Source organism: Anabrus simplex, chromosome 4 (assembly GCF_040414725.1).
Source record: "Anabrus simplex isolate iqAnaSimp1 chromosome 4, ASM4041472v1, whole genome shotgun sequence".
Lineage (NCBI taxonomy): Eukaryota > Metazoa > Arthropoda > Insecta > Orthoptera > Tettigoniidae > Anabrus > Anabrus simplex.
This window is the reverse complement of record NC_090268.1, coordinates 258,564,655-258,584,085: the sequence shown is the minus strand read 5'-3', so window position 1 is coordinate 258,584,085 and position 19,431 is coordinate 258,564,655. Positions and strand designations below refer to the sequence as shown.

At 37.5% G+C, this 19,431-nt stretch overlaps 1 protein-coding gene across 3 annotated transcripts in view; it reads right to left on the bottom strand.

The window, feature by feature from the left end:
• Positions 1-19,431, bottom strand: part of LOC136871863 (uncharacterized) — a 94,607-nt gene that overhangs the window by 35,557 nt on the left and 39,619 nt on the right. For 2 of the 3 annotated variants that reach the window (XM_068227230.1, XM_067145505.2), the window contains exon 2: positions 14,529-18,599. The exons of the other annotated variant lie outside the window; for it this stretch is intronic. In XM_068227230.1, the coding sequence (XP_068083331.1) occupies positions 15,600-18,575 (2,976 nt within the window). In that variant the 5' untranslated portion in view covers positions 18,576-18,599 and the 3' untranslated portion in view covers positions 14,529-15,599. Of the gene's footprint in view, positions 1-14,528; positions 18,600-19,431 lie in introns of those variants that run through there. 3 annotated transcript variants of the gene reach the window in all.

The window sequence follows — 19,431 nt, the reverse complement described above, 5'->3', positions numbered from 1 at the left end:
CAGTTTTGTAGTTAATAAAAAAATAAAAAAAGATGAGAGACGTCTTGAAATACCCGTACTCTCCATTTAAAAAAAAAAAAAATTCACATGGCATCCGCAGTCGTCCTTGTCGTTTAACCGAAAATTCACACTTGCATATTTGACAGAACACATGGTTCGGAAACTCCTCTATATACTGCTTTCGGTAATGTTGATTTGTTGCACATCGGTTTTGTCCATTCCTCGGCTAAACATATCGTTATTTTATTTAACACAGAGACAGGCTTGCACTACGTGACATCAGCATCACTTTGTAACCCTTTACAATACTTTGTGTTTCGTAACAAAAGCAGGCAACTCGATACTAAACCGGAAGTAATAGAACAAGAATTGAACACAAATGCAGAGAACACGTTCGGCAAAGATGTTAAACTCATGGTCAAATGGTGTAAACAAATGTCGCCATCTCGTATTTTTTTCACAATCTATCTTTTAATAGAGAATGTCCTATAGGACATACCATATGAAAAGTTTTTCATATTCATGGGGAAAATGGAAAATTTCAAATTACACTCCTAACCCACGATGCAATTACTTATACTGGCACGTCGATGTGATGGGATTTCTTTTAAAGACTATATTTCCTATTGAGATGAGAGCGCACAATTTCTTTGTGGCAACCGGAGAACTGTATCGTTTTCTGCATTAAGGTATTTATGTTCAAAATGGTTCTGGATGGTATTGGATTAACATTGCTCTTTTCACTGTTTTATTCATTCAGGACTGTTTATTGCCGCATAGTTGGTATACAACTAGCTGAACAGCATTCCAGGAGTGACTGTGTTCCCTTCAAAATTTCAGCCAATGCATTGTGCCTTTATGTTCGTGAAGATGGAAAATGTTGTGCAATTCTTATAAACATATAAATCAGAGCTGGATCAGAGGGTCATTGGCTTCTGGAATACTTACAAATTACGGCACATAACTTCACATTTGGAGTTCATAAAATGAGTTAGGCCTATAATGAAATTTTAACACATCAAATTTGTAAAATACATAATAATTTGCCATAGTACATCTGAGAAATCCGTAGAAACTATGGAAAAATCCATAGTAGTTGGAATTTCTGATATAGTATATAGAGGATCAGACTATGAGAAAAGCTGTTAGTGAAGCTGAACAAGTATGAAAGTATGATCAAACGAATGAACAGCAATGAGGCAGCTTTGTGCAACAAATAGTTGAGTGTGAGAAGTATGTAGAACTTCAAAGTGACAAAGCCTACTGTCTCATGTGCGATGATGGAATAGTTACTAGTTTCAGTCCAGGGGTGGTCCTACTGGAGCTATCGTATTCTCTGAAGAAGATAGAACAAATATACCCAATCACTAGCACCACAACCTTGTCAATATGACTATATATTATCACAATATGCTGCAATTATGATTTTTCAATTTAATTTCATCATGAATGGGTCCCCAATTCACCACTTTTCTTACTTTGCTTTACAGTATTAACACTTTGCATGTGTAAAGCAATTTATATATTGACCCATAACTGCGGTAACCAGAACTAATGTAAGTTTCGTGTTAACGTTTATTAAACCACCCTTCTGTATACAGAAAGTATACGTTTGTACATGTTCATGCCAGACTTGTGGTGTAGGGCTAGTGTGGCTGCTTCTTATTCAAGGACTTTTGGTATGAATCCAGACCAGTCCCAGGATTTAAATTCTAAACTGAGGGCTGGAAAGGAACACTCATGACTCGTGTGACCATGTGAGGAACTGCCAGATACAAGATACAGCGGACCCTTTGAAGAAACGCCAGTAATACGGCTGAGGACATTGTCATATTGATATGTGAACTTCTGTATTTGCAGGCTATCTAACTGGGCAGCAGTTGAATTGGCAAGCCAAGGCTCTAATGGGCTGTTGTGCTGTAAGTTTATTTTGTGTTCTAGATATTCAATGTTCGTAAACAGCAGGGTATTTGCCTTGCATCTCATAAAGCTATCCTTCTCATCTACCTACGATACTTTTCATAAACATTTTGAAATGGCACATTTTCTTTTTAAAGGTGAATTTATATTTTTGTAAAAACTAAAGACATTAGAAACTTTTGAAACATTTGTTAGTTGCAACACAAATACAGAAGTACCAAAAAAAAATTGAGAGCAATAATTGGGAGAAGTAACCATTGGTGGCTGATACTCGTATCAGAGATTCATTTCCCTCCTACAGTTCTTTCATAATATGCAAGCTCTATGCACGTCTTTGATGGCTTAGCAAACCAATCCTGGCATGAAACATGCAGCCACATTGACTACTTAATGGAAGTTGGATGACATGGTTGGGCCTAGAGTAATTTACGTCTCTGATGTTTCTTTTTTTCCTGTCTTCGACTTTCACGTTCGAACTGTGCAACAGCAGCTGAAGTGGTTGTACACCCACGAGTACGAGTACATCAAGTAGGCCTACACAGATCAATGTTTGTGCTCCTCAAGGTCTTTTTTTTTTTACTCAATCGTTATAGTGCTTCAGAGGTGCACCAAGATGTGTCCTACTTTACATGAAATAAACTTCATCGTAAAGCCCATATTGTCGTAACTAACTACTTGTGCAATTCTTAATCCTACCTGTATTAAGTTCGCTATGCAGTGTTTGTTGAGGAGGTGTGCCGCCCCTCATATGCTGAACATGCCCAATCCATTTGAGCTGGTGACCAACGATGGCAGCATATATATTGTTCACTTTTGCCCTCTCAAGAGCTGTTGTATTCAGTATGTAGCCATCCCAGTTGATGTTCATAATGGATATGAGCTTCTGTGTATGGAAGCGCCATACAGAGTCCAGGTTACACATCCATAGAGCAAGTGGTGATGACAATTATTCAATACACCACGAGTTTGGTGTATATTCTTAGATCTTTATTTAGGAGATGTCCAAAGGCTACAAGGGCAGCACAAGTTCTGTTCTCCACATTCTTTGCCGATGAGCAGTTGGTTGAAAGTAAACTTCCTAGATAAAGGAAGTGCTGTAATCCACTTGTTCCATAAGCATGTTGAAGATGGAAATATTGAAATCCAGGAAGGCATTTCCAGGAGCTGGCTGTGCTAGATCTTAGTTTTTGGAATGTCGATGGTCAGGCCAAATCGTGCATATGCCCAACAGAAGCAGTTAACTGACAGTTTCAGCCCATCAAGTATATGAGCTGAAGAAGCATTGTCATCTACATATTGCAGTTCAGTTACATAGGTGAGACTTGTAAACCTTTGTAATCAGAGTCTGGTTAGATTAAATAGCTCTCCATCAAATCAATACTTAAGTTCCACACCTGTGTTGTTCAAAGACAATGTTTCGTATAGCATAGCTGCCAGGTACAGGACAAAAGAATGTTGGTGCAAGTACATAACTTTGTTTAAGCCCATTAGCGAGGGAGATTCTTCTGATGTTTCATTCTGGTACAGCACCTGTCCAAACATTTCATCATGGAGTTCTTGGATCAGTAACTGGGACACGTATATACATGTTTAACAAACACAAGTCTTTCATACCGTAACTACACATATAAAACTAATTGTGAAACCGTTTACATCTGTATTCTCCAAGTCCTTTGGGTACACATAATTGAGAAATGGATAGCTGATTACAAGTATGCATGTTTATTCATGTACAGTCCGTCTCCGTAGCGTAACAGATTTATTAGCTGATATCCTCGGGGGGCCTGGGTTCGATTCCCAGTACTGCCAGAAATTTAAGAATGGCAGGAGGAATGATATGTGGTTAAAATGGTACATGCAGTTCATCTCCATTGGGGGTGTGCCTGAAAAGAGCTGTGCCACCTCAGGACAAGGACACGAGTATGTCGACGCCTTACCCCATTTCCTTTTTTTTTTTTTTTTTTTTGCTAATTGCTTTACGTCGCACCGACACAGTTAGGTCTTATGGTGACGATGGGATAGGGAAGGGCTGGGAGTGGGAAGGAAGCGGCCGTGGCCTTAATTAAGGTACAGCCCCAGCATTTGCCTGGTGTGAAAACGGGAAACCACAGAAAACCATCTTCACGGCTGCCGACAGTGGGGTTCGAACCTACTATCTCCCGAATACTGGATACTGGCCGCACTTAAGCGACTGCAGCTATCGAGCTCAGTACCCCGTTTCCTGATAAAGGGTCGAGAATGAGGTAATATGAAATTATATGGAATGTTTTTACAGCCGGATGCCTTTCCTGATGCCAACCTCAGTTGAGGAGCTAATGAAGATGAACTGAATAATAGTGAATAAAATTGGGTAAGGAGGTGGAAGAAATCTGAATCTGCTGTGGCTTATGAATATAACTGTCTCAGCATTCGGCTGGAAGTGAAAATGGGGAAACCACAGAGAACCATTCTCAGCACAGCCGAAGGAGGAGTTCAAACCCATTCATCCCCCAAATGCAGAGCTTGGATCCATAGTCATTGCATATTAACAAACGTGACCACTCCACTTGGTATAATCAGGAGATTTAATATATAACTTTTATTTTTTTTGCGACTTGTTTAGCATTGTACACACACATCAAAGGTTTTTGGCAACAGAAGGATGGGAAAGGGCTAGGATTTAGAAGGTAGCGGCCATGGACTTAATTAAGGAACAACCCCTGCATTTGCCTCATATGAAAATGGGAAATTACAGAAAAACATCTTCAGGGCTGCCAAGAGCGGGATTTTTAAATTTACTTTTTACAACTTGCTTTACGTCACAGACACAGACAGGTCTTATGACGACAATGGGATAGGAAAGGTCTACGAGTGGGAAGGAAACGGCCATGACCTTAATTAAGGTATAGCCCTAGCATTTGCCTGGTGGGAAAATGCGAAACTGCAGAAAACCATCTTCAGGGCTGCCAACAGTGGGGTTCGAACCCACTATCTCCTGGATGCAAGCTCACACCCCTAACTGCATGGCCTACTCACCTGGTATTAGTGGGATTCAAACTCACTATCTCCCAAATGCAAGCTCACAGCTACACTTAGTTCCCTGTAGCCAATACTGAGACAAAATGTATATTCATACATCATTTAACTTATATTGTTTATATAATATATTTTATATTAGTTTTAAAATGAAAACATGAAGAAAGACACTCTGTTCCGAGACATAAATTTACTTCAGAGCCATCTGCTTAACAGCTAAGAGTTATTAGTTTAATGATCAAACTTAAAATGACCTACCAAGTGAGTTGGCTTTGCAGTTCAGTCCAGGTAGCTGTTAGCTTCCATTCAGGAGATGATGAACTCGAGAACCACTGCTGGCAGCATTAAGATGGTTTTCCATGGTTTACTATTTTCACACCAGGAAAATCTTGGAGCTGTATGTTAATTAACACCACAGTCGCTACCTTCTAAGTCCTGTCCTATACCATCGTTATCTTAAGATTTGCAATTAGGGTTAACATATCATTTCTCAAGAAAGGTTAGGTGGAGTTTACAGTAGATCAGGAGTTGAAATTTGAAATTCTCTACGTAAGTAGAGATATTCCAATACAAGGTTGGTGGAACTGAAGTGCAGACATCATTCTAGTCAATGCAGTGAGATTTCCTACCTGTTCTTTGTACTTTTTGTCACAATGAATACTAAGGAGCCATTGTCAAGTACCTGCAAAATATTATGACCAATGAAGAATGCAAGGAGAAAACTTGCATTATGTAACAGCATGCAGTCACAGACTCATTTTCAATTAACCAGAAGCTTAGTATAGGTACCAGAGCCGATGTTATTCAAAATATTTATCCTTTACACGTTTAACCGAGCAGAGAAGGTAAAACAATCCTTACACTCCCCAATCTTTTCTATACCTTTTCCCCTTTTGGCTAGAAACCAGACAATCAAAAGATTAAAAGTTACAAGACCATTATTTTTCACTGCACAGGCTACCTGATATGCAGACACAGTACCATGATCCTGGTTTACTAAGAAACTTATCAGGTTTCTAAAAAAAAGTATAGCAATTTAAAATACACTTAAAAGTATTTTAAAGATATTTTGTTGTCCTCCATTGAATGCCTCGTTTTGGTGCTGCCATTGCATTTTTCAATTTCTCTGACCATAATATAACCTATGGTGGTGCTATCTGAGGATCTAATCAGCCTTCAGGGTGATGATCTAAGAAACAAACAGATATTTTGAATTCTAGTTTTAAAGAAAATAAATCCCAAAGCTGTCAATTACCTAGAAAATCCATTCACTGATGCTAAGATCACAGTTGAAACCTAACACAGGTGGTTGGATTACTGAAGAGTGAAAGAAAGTCTATTTGGCACTACATAAGACATGGTGTCAGCATGTAAATGAACTCTACGCAAAAGTGGAACTTACATCTACAACTTTCTAGAAGCATATACTTAGTTATATATGCCAATCGTGCAACACAGGAGTAACTGCCAACCAAAGACTATCTCATCAAGAGTTTTTACGTGACTTCACAAGATTTTACTTGTCAATGTGACACTTCTGTTACTTTTATCATTATTCGCAAATACGGTTTTTCACTTTTATCTGTCATTCCACCACCATCCCATCCTTCTAGATCCTCTCTCATTTCTCCACACTATTTTTATCACTATGTCTTTTACTATTGTAATTTGGCTAGGCCACACTGGACCGAAACTAGTACCTTTTAATATCATTGTAATGTTTTTGTAAAAACATCAAATTATTTTTAGTATTGAGGAGGTGGAATATTAAAATTTTGTATTTACTTTAAGCACGAACTCTGGTGATACACCTGATGGTCATCCAACAAAATGAAAATACAGCAAAGTAATCTATAGAGTTCTGGTTTCTCTGCCATTTGATACAGTAAGAAGGAATGCTGAAGTGATGCACAGACGGCCTAAATGGCATCACATCATAATGTCTATCCATGGTAAATGAGGCCATACAGTTTTTATCATCATCATCATCATCAGAAGGGGGCATTATCAGCACAGTGGCTTATCTGCTGGCCTCCTATCCAGAAGGCTGAGGTTCAAATTCCAGTCAATTCGGGTTGAGATTTTTATCTCTAAAATCATGTGATGTCAAAAAATGACATCTAGCCCTAAGCCAAAACTAAAATAAACCTAGGTGGCTCCAATGACCCCCAAAATAGCTGAGATAAGCTGAATAAAGTTATTTACTGACTATGGAAACCAAAAAGCAGTAACAATTGAGATGCTGCTATAAATCTATATAAAGTGTGTAGAATACTTTAGGGATAAACGTAACTATACTTTGCAGCCATTCTCAAAAATCTCAAAATATCATTACAATTGTTATCCTTTATATTGCCAATAGTATGAACTCTAGTATTATTTTGTAAAGTAAATCTGTTTTTAGTTATTCTATGTTACTTTGGAAAACCTGCTTTGACTAAAATTATATAAATAAGTACAGTAATAAAAAAGCCCTTAAATTTATCCCACATATCCAATACCTAATGCCCTTCCTGATGCCACATGTTTTTTTCAGGTAAAAATTTCAACCTGGGATGAACCAGGATGCTGGGTAAAAAGTTAGCAGCTAAGCCTCTGTGTTAATCATGCCCATCAGAATAACAATGTGTAATAACTATAGGATTGTATTTTATTTAATTTTCTGTAACATGTTTAATTACTTATTGGTGTCTACAGCTAAGGTTTCAAATGAAGTTAAGAAAGGATTTACTGAACCAGTTCTGCAGTTCACATTTATTAGTCTATAACCTTGATAATATTACATTGTCAGTTCCATTCTCTTCAAGTTCATCCAGATATAAAAAAGAAAATACATTTTGTAAGAAAATATTTCATATTACATCATCAAGAATCATTTAAATAATAAGATATTTTTGACAAATTTAACTAGTGAAATATTCTGATTTCTAAACATGACGCTATAGTTATTGAAATATCAGCAGCTGCAAATAAAAGACTTCTACTTCAATTCTTTTGTACATATAATGTTCATAGTGTACACAAATATGTAATGCATCCTAGGATATGTCACAGGTAATCTGAAGAAATCATTCAGTAGAGCAAAAGAGGACAATTCAGGATGTTAACAGAAAAATGTGTTTTCCAAATCAAATATTTTAAATTCCTTAGATCAAGAAGAAGAAAAAAGAGCCCACACTCTCTCTCATCAAGATATTTGGATGCCCAGTGCACGTAAACTAAAGCCTAGATGTCATGACAGCCACTGCTGCTACAAAACGTGACGGCTCGAAGTTGTTCAGGGCTACGTAAGATACCAGTAGAAGGGGAGGAGCAGGGGAGCTTAATGGCTTTGAAAGTGAAATGGTTTTTAATTGACACATCAATACCCAATCAAACAGGGCAATTTCCATCCTTCCCAATTTGCCAAAGTGAACTGTAGGGAATGTGATTGAAAAGTGGAATGGAACAAAAAGACAGGATCAAAACAAAACCATGGACAGATATACCACGAGTGCTGACTGATAGGGACCGTCGAACACTGAATATGGTAACGGGAAAATCACAATGCATCATATATCATCAACCATGAATTCAGCAGTGGCAATAATTGAGCCCTAGCAAACCGACCCTCAGGAGATGCGGCGAGTGTGGTTCAAGTTTCCGACACCCACCCATAAACACCAAAGTGGCAGATGCATGCTAGGAGCTGTGTTCGGTGGTGCAAAGAGCGCTACTAATAGTCTATGGACGACTGGAGATGCGTGACTTGGGCTGATGAATCCTAGACCTACCATGTGGCAGTCAGATGGGAAGGTTTGAGTGTGGTGAATTATATATATGTTGGACTGTACACTTCCTACAGGTAAATTTGGCAGAAATATGGGATATTCGGTACAACTTCACCTAAGGCTCACCAGCGCAGAACTGCCGTTTAATGTTCATTTGTCACTGATTAGTTTGTAGTATGACATACCAATGTCTTTGTTGCTATGGTAATCAACAAGTTACTGTTGGAAATGGATGTCGGTGTTTGTGGACATTGCAATTAAGGACGTTCAATGTCAGTATAAATGTTTCTTATTTCTATATCCTTCTTTATGTGGGTGTATGAAATAATTTTTCCAGTGACAGAGCCATTGGTCTCGATATGTTAGGTCCGGCTAATGAGAAAATCATTGGTCTGGATTCATTAGGTCCGGCTAGTGACAAAACCACAGGTTTGTGATCAAGCAAAGGGAATAAGGGAGTGCGTAAGCCCCCAGGTTAGAAGCCGCAAAGCGGCTTTAGGCCACTATTTCTTATTCATATTACATCATAAGTCACATTATTCCAAGATTGTTAAATCATGGGTGGCGGTGGCACGAATTGATTCTGCCATTGGCTGAGGATTTACTCTATGAAACGTCACTCCTATAATTCAAGACAGCAAGATGTTCTGTCTTGAATTATGGGAACGACATTTCATTGGCATAATCTTCAACCAATGGCAGAGTCCATTTGCCCAGCGTCAGCCATGATTACTGGGTTATTTATCCTGGCGAGCCTTATGTGAAGTTAAACCGGATGTTCTGCATGGAAGGTACTTGCTCCTCTCGTAATAGCATAAAGCACATTAATGGAAAATTTGACCAGTTGCTTATTGTCTACAGTACAAGACCAGTTCAGAAATTATCAATGCACATTTCAGAATAATAATCCACCCTGCCATAAAGAAGGGTCTGTTAGTGAGTGAATTATGGACAATAAGGTTCCAGATATGGATTGGCCAACCCACAGCCTTGATCTCAATTCAACTAAAAACCTCTGGGATGAACTAGTATTACCCTGGAGACATTCCCCAACACCTAGTAGACAGTATCTCTCACAGGGTTCAAACTGTAATAATGGCCTAGGGTGGTGGTGGGACCCACTTTGTATTGATGTCCAATACAGGGCAATATATCAAAGGACCACTTAGAGAACAGTTTGAAGTTGGTATATGGATCCTTTTGATCTGATAGTGTACATATATTGCCTCTCCTCTGGCAAAATAACAAAAGCACAAACTGCCAATTTATCAGCACAGCTGAAACAAACTGTGATTGCTTAAGTGAAATCTATTTTGTTATTTTTATGGTTATTTTCATGTGTTAGCCATACAGAACAAACTTCAGATGTTAGACTTTTCCATAGTTTGTCACTTTTGCTAGTTTGCCAGAAGGTAGACAATATATTGAAGTATATATCATGAAATATAATTTTTGAGATTACTTCCTTTCCTTGAACTTTGCCAGCCCTTTCCTACAAATTTGTGAAAATAGATATCAATGTTTGAAATATGGTACTATAGAAATGTCATTTTACATTTTTAAGAGGTAGCGTTATTTGAATAAGACTTTTTCTACAAACAGAAGCAATAAACAGAAAAATGTTTTTGGAGACAAGTGGCATAGCTTCTCTATATGCCTCACAGGTAGTATTTCAGAACAAGAGATGAAATTATATCCATTCCTGTAGGGAGTAGCTAACATTTTTATGTATAAAAGATCCCACCAAACATTGACAATATAATCTAATATCTGTGGCACTACATAAATACATTAAATATGGACTACATGAACCATATTTAACTTTCATGAAGTATAACTTTAAAGCTTTGAGTCTGTCAAAACACTAATCATAACACATAAAACACTATAACATACCTGTATAACAAAAAGAAAAATAAAGAAAGAGCAAAGATAATACATAATGACATTTTTGTTTCTACAAGAACATCTTCAGATTCTATCAAACCATTTAACCATTCATATATATGTACAATATTGTTTACATTGCTTGAACTTGTCATATGATTGTGAATTTGTGATATTATGAACAAGTAATAGAAATTATGAATGCAGAAGTCGTCCACTCACCAATTACAATCACTGACAAGTTGAAGCAACATAAACAATCCAACACATATATATGGATGATTAAAGGAGATATGGTAGAATCTGAGGATGTTCTTGTAAAATGAAACATGTCATTCTTTGTCTATTGAGTTATTTTTAGTACAGATGTGTTATAGTGTTATATGTATAATAATTAGTGTTACAAAAGACTGAAAAGTTTTAAATTTGTATTAAGTCAACACTGGAAAATATGGCTTCCTTCTTAACAAACTTACATGAAGTGAAAAGATCGAGTGATACAAAAAATGAACCAGTGAGGAATGCAGAGGCCTACTATTCTTAAATAAATATGAACATTAAATCAATCAAATGAATTGAAGAGAAATTAATTATATGGTATAATGTACCATTTAATTTATTAGAACTGCAAATATTACACAATAAAACCAAGTGAGTGGTAATGTCATTTTTAGATTATAGCAATAAATATCCTAAAATCATAATTATACTGAGATGTGTTCACAGGAATTACACACTAATAATTGGCTGCTAACTAGTTCATATTTATAAAGAACATTAATTATGTCACACAAAATGTACAAGATTATAATCCTATTTATGGTCAAGGTTAACACACTCATTTGCTAGATAAGAAATTATCAGATTACTTGTAGTCTATTTACATTTCAGTTTCTATGTATGATAAATGCATCTTCAAATAAATTATTAATGAATAAAAACAAGAGTAAATATCAAGTACACTTTAGTTTTAATATCTGCATGAGCATAAGTCAACCAATCAGAATGCAAAGGAGATGCCCCCAAACAGGTACAAGACACATACACAATAAAAATTAGGTTATTTTAAACAGATTACATGGAAATTGCAACAAACTGAGATAAGTCAACAGTCCTTGCAGTCCTTGCAGTACATATAATGCACTTTAATTAACAACCGAGATAGATTGGATACTACATCTCTTAAAGGAGTGTAGAGACAAAAAAAACCAACATAGCCAACTCTGAAGTTTAAATAACTGTCCACATAGACCAAATTTTACTTAAATAATCCTAAGCAAAATATATGTGTTTCAACAGTTTAGAAACAACATTGATTAATCTACAGAAAATCTTCCTTTATCAAGGTGTCAACTGATTAAGATCCATCCATCCATCCATCCACACATATCCTTAAGATCTAATATTTTCTCTCGAGCAGACCTTGTTTAATCTCTCAAAGCATCAAGTAAAATAGTAACTGAGAACAATGAAACAGAAGATGCTGTACTTTCCTTAATATTACTCATTAGTTTGTTCACTACACTGAATGCATAACAGTCTGTTTTCCTCCATTATTATGCTCTACTTCCCAAAGAGTCCCTTCTTTTCTTAGGGAATCTCTTCATGAACTTGACATTCAAAGATTTGGTTATTTACACCTCTTAACCTGGCACTGTTGCACTAATCACTGCTTTAAAAAAAAAACCTAAAATTCCACACGGCTGACTGTACAACCCGAGGTGGCAATGAAGAGTAACTGAATGTAAAAGGCACAGCGAACAAACAGTAATACCTAGATGATTGATAATCTATGAGTTCTGATATTCCTAGTGTGTTTCTGAGACTATACTAGACCATGTTCACTTCACTTCTCTACTAACTACAACTCAACATACTGTAGTCAATAACAGCAAGTACACTTACTGTACCAGAAGTCATGGGATACGTGACGTTAACAGTTGGTCGTGCTTCCGTACTGTGACGTCTTGAAAGTGACCACATCTCTATCAGTTGCGATCTGACATCTCACGAGTGTAAACATTATCTGTGCTTATAGACATGATATAGGCTTTTGGGCTTACGCCGTGTCAAGAAAATAAGGTGAAATTCTTTACATTTCGCAGTGAACTTTGCTCTGCGACTTCAGAAGAAAATCTCAACTATCCACGAGAAAGGCTTCATAAGGTATGAATTTAGACGTTATAATAGAAGTGGAAGGGGTACGTTCATTTGTCACCAGATGGCTCCCCGGACGCGGTACAGCGCTAGCGTTCGAAGCGGAAGCTGACAGAACCATCAGAATCAGTCTGAGAGGGTCACATAACATAACAGGTGTATGCACATAAATGAATTATGACATTGACACAAGCCTGAAATGAAAGATTTGGCGATGAGGAACATGCAAATTTGGAAAACACCGAAATGAAATAACAATAGTGAGGAGACATGGAGGGGAACTACCTACGTAAATCCTTATTGGCTGGCAACCACGTATTACTTAATTGATAGCCAGTGTCTCTGTTGAAATTGTTAGGATTTCTACGTATTTCCACATCTTCCCGTATAATCCTGGACCTGTAGTGCCTAGTGTGGGTAAGAGCCCGAGCATCTTGGAACATGACATCATGACCCGACGATAGAGCGTGCTCAGCTATTGCTGATTTGTCTGGCTGGGTGTTTTCAAAATTTATACGTTCCTCATCACCAGATGTTTCATTCCAGGCTTGTTTCAATGTCATACATTCATATGTACGTACACCTGTTATGTTATGTGACCCTCTCAGACTGATTCTGATGGTTCTGTCAGCTTCCACTTCGAACGCTAGCGCTGTACCGCGTCCGAAGAACCATCTGGTAATGAAAGAACGTGCCACTTCCACTTCTATTATAACGTCTAAATTCATATCTCATTGTCTGAGAAGCCTTTCTCATGGATAGTCGAGATTTTCTTCTGAAGACTCAGAGCAAAGCTCTCTGCAAAACGTAAAGAATTTCACCTTAGTTTCTTGATACGGCATAAGCCCAAAAGCCTACATCATGTCTATAAGTACGGGCCGTGAAAGCATCAATGGCAACATTGTCTGTTCTGCTGATGGCAGCCCACAGTCGACAGCACAGTGGCTAGCCACAAATGCTTAATGACTGATCAGTGTCATCTGGCTAGAATTGTCAGACAAGTCACACTGGCTCGAATCACATCCATATTCAAAGCAGGAGGTACCACATGCACATCCAACAGCTAAGTGCAACATTCTTTGGCATTCACGGATATTGAAGCAGAAGACCCACCAGAGTGCCCTTGTCAACACCAAGGCATCTGACAAAGTCTCACCTCATACCTGGACAGGTGACATGGTTGAACGAGTCATGTTTCCAGTTGTTCCAAGCTGATGGTATGGTTCGAGTGTGGCACAGCCCCCATGAAGCCATGGATTCCTGTTGTAAACAAGATACTGCAGAGACTGCTGGGTGCTCCATAATGATGTGAAGTGTGTTCATGTGGCATGAGCTAGGTCGTCTGGTCCATTTGAACATATCATTGACTGGTGACCTCTCCAATCAACTGCTTGGCGACCACTTGCAGCCCTTTATGAACTCCACCACGTATCCCCACAACGATGGGATATTCCAGCAAGAAAATGCACCATGTCATCCATATTGTTCAGAAGTGGTTCAAAAACTTTCTGGAGAGTTTCAATGACTGATGTACCACCTCGTTTGCCCAATGTGAACTCCATCGAGCATTTATGGGATGTGGTTGAGAAGTCCATAAATACCAGGAAGCTGAGGATAACTATCCAGACAGTATAGGTCAACGTCTCCCCATAGGTATTTCGCTCACTTGTAGAATCCATGCCATAAAGAGTTCCTGCATTTTGTTGGACAGAGGAGAGGCCATACCATACTACACCCCCATCCCATGACTTCTGGTATGTCAGTGTGAAGTACCTGGAAGATCATTCAATTCATTCCTTTAGAATTTAACATTATATTAATATGAAATAAAACTGCCAACGTAAAATATCTAAACAGAGAAAGAGTGATTATGAAGCACAACCTTAACTGCAATTACAAAATAAATTGGAATTGCATACAAAAGTTTTGAACTCAACACTATTCTTTAAGGGATGAAAAGTATACCATGTAATCTCTTACAAAACAGTAGCCAACAAAAGTCTAAACATAATGGGATCTTGTAATCTTAACATTGTAATAAAATTCAGTCTTGACAATCCTAAGAGGACGGAGAAAGACTGAAGGGAAAAATGCAATAGGTAGGGCACCTCCTTGCTCTTCCCATTCAGAGGCACAGTACATAACAAACGTCTACAGTACATGTAACTTATGAGCAAAACATCCTAGTTTGCACACACTTTAACAAATTTTGTTTAATGCGTATGTTTTTTTGAAAAATCTAAATTTCAAATATTTTCATACAGATGTTTACTTTCTTAGCAGGAAAACGTAATGCACCGAATTTGTATTAAAATGGCATGTACAAGTGTTACAATTTTTCCAATAAATAATGGAATTCTTCAACCAACTTTAATACAATTCTTGCACATAAGGCAAGTTATCTTCCTTTCCTTTCATCTCCATTTTCCTTCACTTGCCTGATATAAAATAACAAGGGTAAATAATGAACCTGAGTAAATGCAGGTAATGTACATTTTTTTGTACAATAGAAACATATTTACTGAAAAAAAAAAAAGATGAGGAAAGGACCAGTTTATTCGGTAAGATTTCCCCTTCACTCATATGCCATATCCACAATGCCCAACACACAATAAATATAGCTATGCTAAGTTGCATCCCAAATCATTTCACTTTTGACAAACATTAGAAAATGGCAGGATGAAAAAACAACTTGCCAGCAACCCATATTCTTCACGATCTGATCAATATTTAGCAACACCTTCCACATAATTACTCCTGCAATATTTTCCATCTTCACCATCTTCCCTCTCATTGGAGGTAACTTTTCCATGTCAAAGAAATTTCTTATAAAGAAGAAAAACCATATTTTTATTTTCTGATTCTTTTCACTTTTTTATCTCCAGTTCTTCCATGTTTCTTGTTTCGTTTATAATCTGAATCACTAGAGGAATCTGATGAAGAACTTGAGTACTCAGAACTAGAAGAGGCTTTTCTTCTCCTCTTTAAATTCTTTTTCTTCTTTTCCAATTTACTTTTCTTACTCACTCTATCATCATCAGAAGAATCATGTTTCCTTTTACGCTTCTTTTTGGTCTCCATCTGTGCATCAGAACTGTCAGATGAAGAACCTTCAGAATCAGAACTCTTCTTACGACGAGTTTTCTTCTTTTTAACACGAGAATGCTCTGAAGAACTACTGTCTGAATCAGATGATGATTTCCTTCGATGGTGTCTTTTAGCTGCAAGTTTTGCTTTTATTTTCTTCTTAACTTTTTTTGCAATTACTGATGCCTTTTTAGAACGTTTCTTTTTCCTATCTTCACTGTCACTGCTATCACTCAAACTGTCACTAGAAGTCTCACTCGAACTAGAAGAGTCCTCATCCTCGGAACTACTTGAAGTATACACTTTCTTCCTTTTCTTCTTTCGGACAGATGAAACATGTTTACTACGATCTTTGTGTTTCTCCTTGTGAGGAGATGGTTCAACAGATCTTTTAGCTTTTTTCTCAACTGACTTACTAGATGATCTAGATTTGTTCTTAGTAATCCCAGAAATTTTGTCATTCTTTATAAGGTCAGACTTCTTCTTTGAGGACTTATGATCATCACTTGAATCACTTTCTACATCTTTAATCTTCTTAGTCTTCTCATGTTTCTTTATTTTCTTCACATCATTAACAATCTCCTTCTTTGACTTTCTACTTTTCTTTTTCTTATCTTCATCACTAGACTCACTACTTAGTTCTCTATCTTTCATTCCTTCTTCCTGAACTTTTATTTGGCCTATATTATTTTTAGTCCTTTCTGAACTTTCTTTCTCCCTATGTTTTTCCATATCTGCAGAGTTTCGAACTGTATCTTGCACAGCTTTAGTTTCTTCATGGTGCTTGCTTTCATTATCACTTACTCTTGTTGTTTCTTTAACAGAACTAGTAATACTATGCTTTTCCTTTACATCTTTACTGTTTGCAACAGTCACTTCTAAATATTTATCTGATTTATCATTAATTTCTTGTTTTGCTTTACTTTCATAATCCCGTTGTCTTTTATCTTTCCCATGTCTCTCCTCTTTTTCACCTGAAACTACCGGAGCTGTCATACTTCTGTTTTGCTGTTCACACTCAGAAGAATGTTCTTGCCTTAATTCTTGAGTTTCTTTATGCTCACTTTTCTGGCTCTTTCTACCATGAACCTCATTTCTTTCTGGGATTTTTTCATTACTTAAACCTTCACTTTGAGTTTCGTCACTTTTTACATCACTTTTGTATTCATACACTATTTTTCGGTCAGGTTCTCTAAGTTCAGCCTCCTTTTTGTCTTCTCGTTTAGATCGGGAAGAGTGGTATTTTTCCCGTACCCTCTCTGCTTCTGTATTATGCCTTGCTTCACGATCTCGTCTTTCTTTGTCATCTTCTCTTCTAGAAGAGTCCTCCTTTCTATTTCTATCACCAGAACCTTCATCGCGTCTCCTCCTGTCTTCCCTCTCATCACGCCTATGGGTGTAGTCTCTCCTATCTTTCTCTCTCCTGTCTCGCTTATCCCTAGAGTAACTATATTCCCTCTGTTCTCCACCATCCTCCCTCCGTGAACCACTATGGGAATTTCGATCCCGCTCCGAGGATTGTTCTTTTCTTCTCCTATCGTCATACCTATCCCTTCGGCTATCAGTGCTTCTATGGGAATAGCTGCGATAAGATTCACTGTCTTTATCATTGGAACCCTTCTTGGACACTTGATTCACTGAGCCTTGATTATGATCAGATTTTGAACCACTGGGAGTGTAATTCTTTCTACCACTACTTGTATCATCACTTTCCCCCTTCCCCATGTTTGAATCATCTATATGTTCCACTCCACGTCCCTTTCCCTTCCACCGCAGCTTGGACACACTCTGGCTGAAGTCAACATGAATTCTCCGATCATCAATTAGAACATTGTCCATTTTAAAATATGCCAGCTCACAAGCCTTGGCATCTTCAAATTCTACAAAAGCATACTGTAAAGAGTCCCCAGTTTTCTTGTCTCGAATCACCTCGCAACTTTTTACTTTACCAAAACGACTAAAGATTACTTCTAAATCATCATCTGTAGTCACAGGGTTTAGTTTACATACAAAAAGCACATTCTCAGGTGGAGCTACATCTGCATCAGGTAGATCACCAACGATTTCCAAAATAGTAGCTTGAGCAGCTGCTTCCTTGGCACGTTGCATTTCCTCTACCTCTGCTACCGATAAACCAGCAGTTTCATCTATTACTTCATCTGGTGCGATGCGACCATTCTTCAACATCTCCTGGGTCAATTCTGGGGAACAACTAGGAACCTGCAACCCTGGAGGATCGTCAAATGGGTCTTCCAAGATAACAGTGTGAGTAATTCTGATATCCTGGTAAGGACGGTGAGAGGTATCACAGATTGCTTCATTGAGTTTCTGAAGCACTTCAAAACCCTCAGAAACTTCTCCAAATATACAGTGTTCATTATCTAAAGACTGGAGATCACCACCAAGAGTAAAAAAGAATTGAGACCCTAGCATGTTGTTCCCACAATTCACCATGGAAACAAGACCTGGTTTATAATGTTTCAGTTTTGGCATCATTTCAGCTTGATAGAATCTTGAATCATCACCCTGAATTTGAGCAAATATAGACTCTCCTCCATTTCCTGAACCTGTAGGATCTCCAGTCTGAGCAATGAAGTTGTGCTGAACAGAATGAAATAAGCAGAAATTGTAATATTTCACCTTGCAGAGTTTCAAAAAATTCAGGCATGTTGTTGGTCTCTCTTCGGTGAACAGATCGACTGTCATATCGCCAAGTGTAGTTTCAATTACGACTGCCATGGTTTCTTCATAAAGTCTTCAGATCTGAGGAGGGAGATACTTCAATGTAAATAGTTGTTTCTTAAACCAACTAAACATAAATTATTACCTTTACTAGAATACTAACTAAGGTAATACCTTCATTTATTATGAGAATGTCACTATTTTTAAATTAATGGCAAAAACATTTTACTTAGCCTTCAGATTAAGAATGATATTTAGACAGCAAAGAACATACGCCCCAAATCACTTTAAGAAGAGAATTTGTAAGGCCTACACAAATATCATACTTCAAATCAATAAATTCTGGTACTGGTATACTGTAGGTCTACTCCACTTCCATTTTGCTAATTCAGCCCATGCCATTGGTGATAAATGTATTCTATCAACAAAATTCCAAGCATTCATGGCCATGAAAGTCATCAATGGTCTTGGTGACCTTCCTAATGTCTGAAGAATTTATCAACATCAATTAATATGGAGGGGAAATCATCATGACGGATATAACACAGAAAAATGGACCCAATATTGCACAAAAACACACGAGTGAAAACCACAAATAAATTACAACATGAATTTCATATAAGAATATCTCAGAGAGATCTAAAAAGATTAATTACGTACAAAAAGAAAAAACGTAAAGCAATATATACTGGCTCCAATAGCCATTAGGGTCATGTACTTCATTACAAATTTTCACCAATGAACTGATAATAACAATGTTATTTGCTTTACGTCCCACTAACTACTTTCACGGTTTTCGGAGATGCCGAGGTCCTGGAATTCAGTCCCACAGGAGTTCTTTTACGTGCCAGTAAATCTACCGACACGAGGCTGACATATTTGAGCACCTTCAAATACCACCGTACTGAGCCAG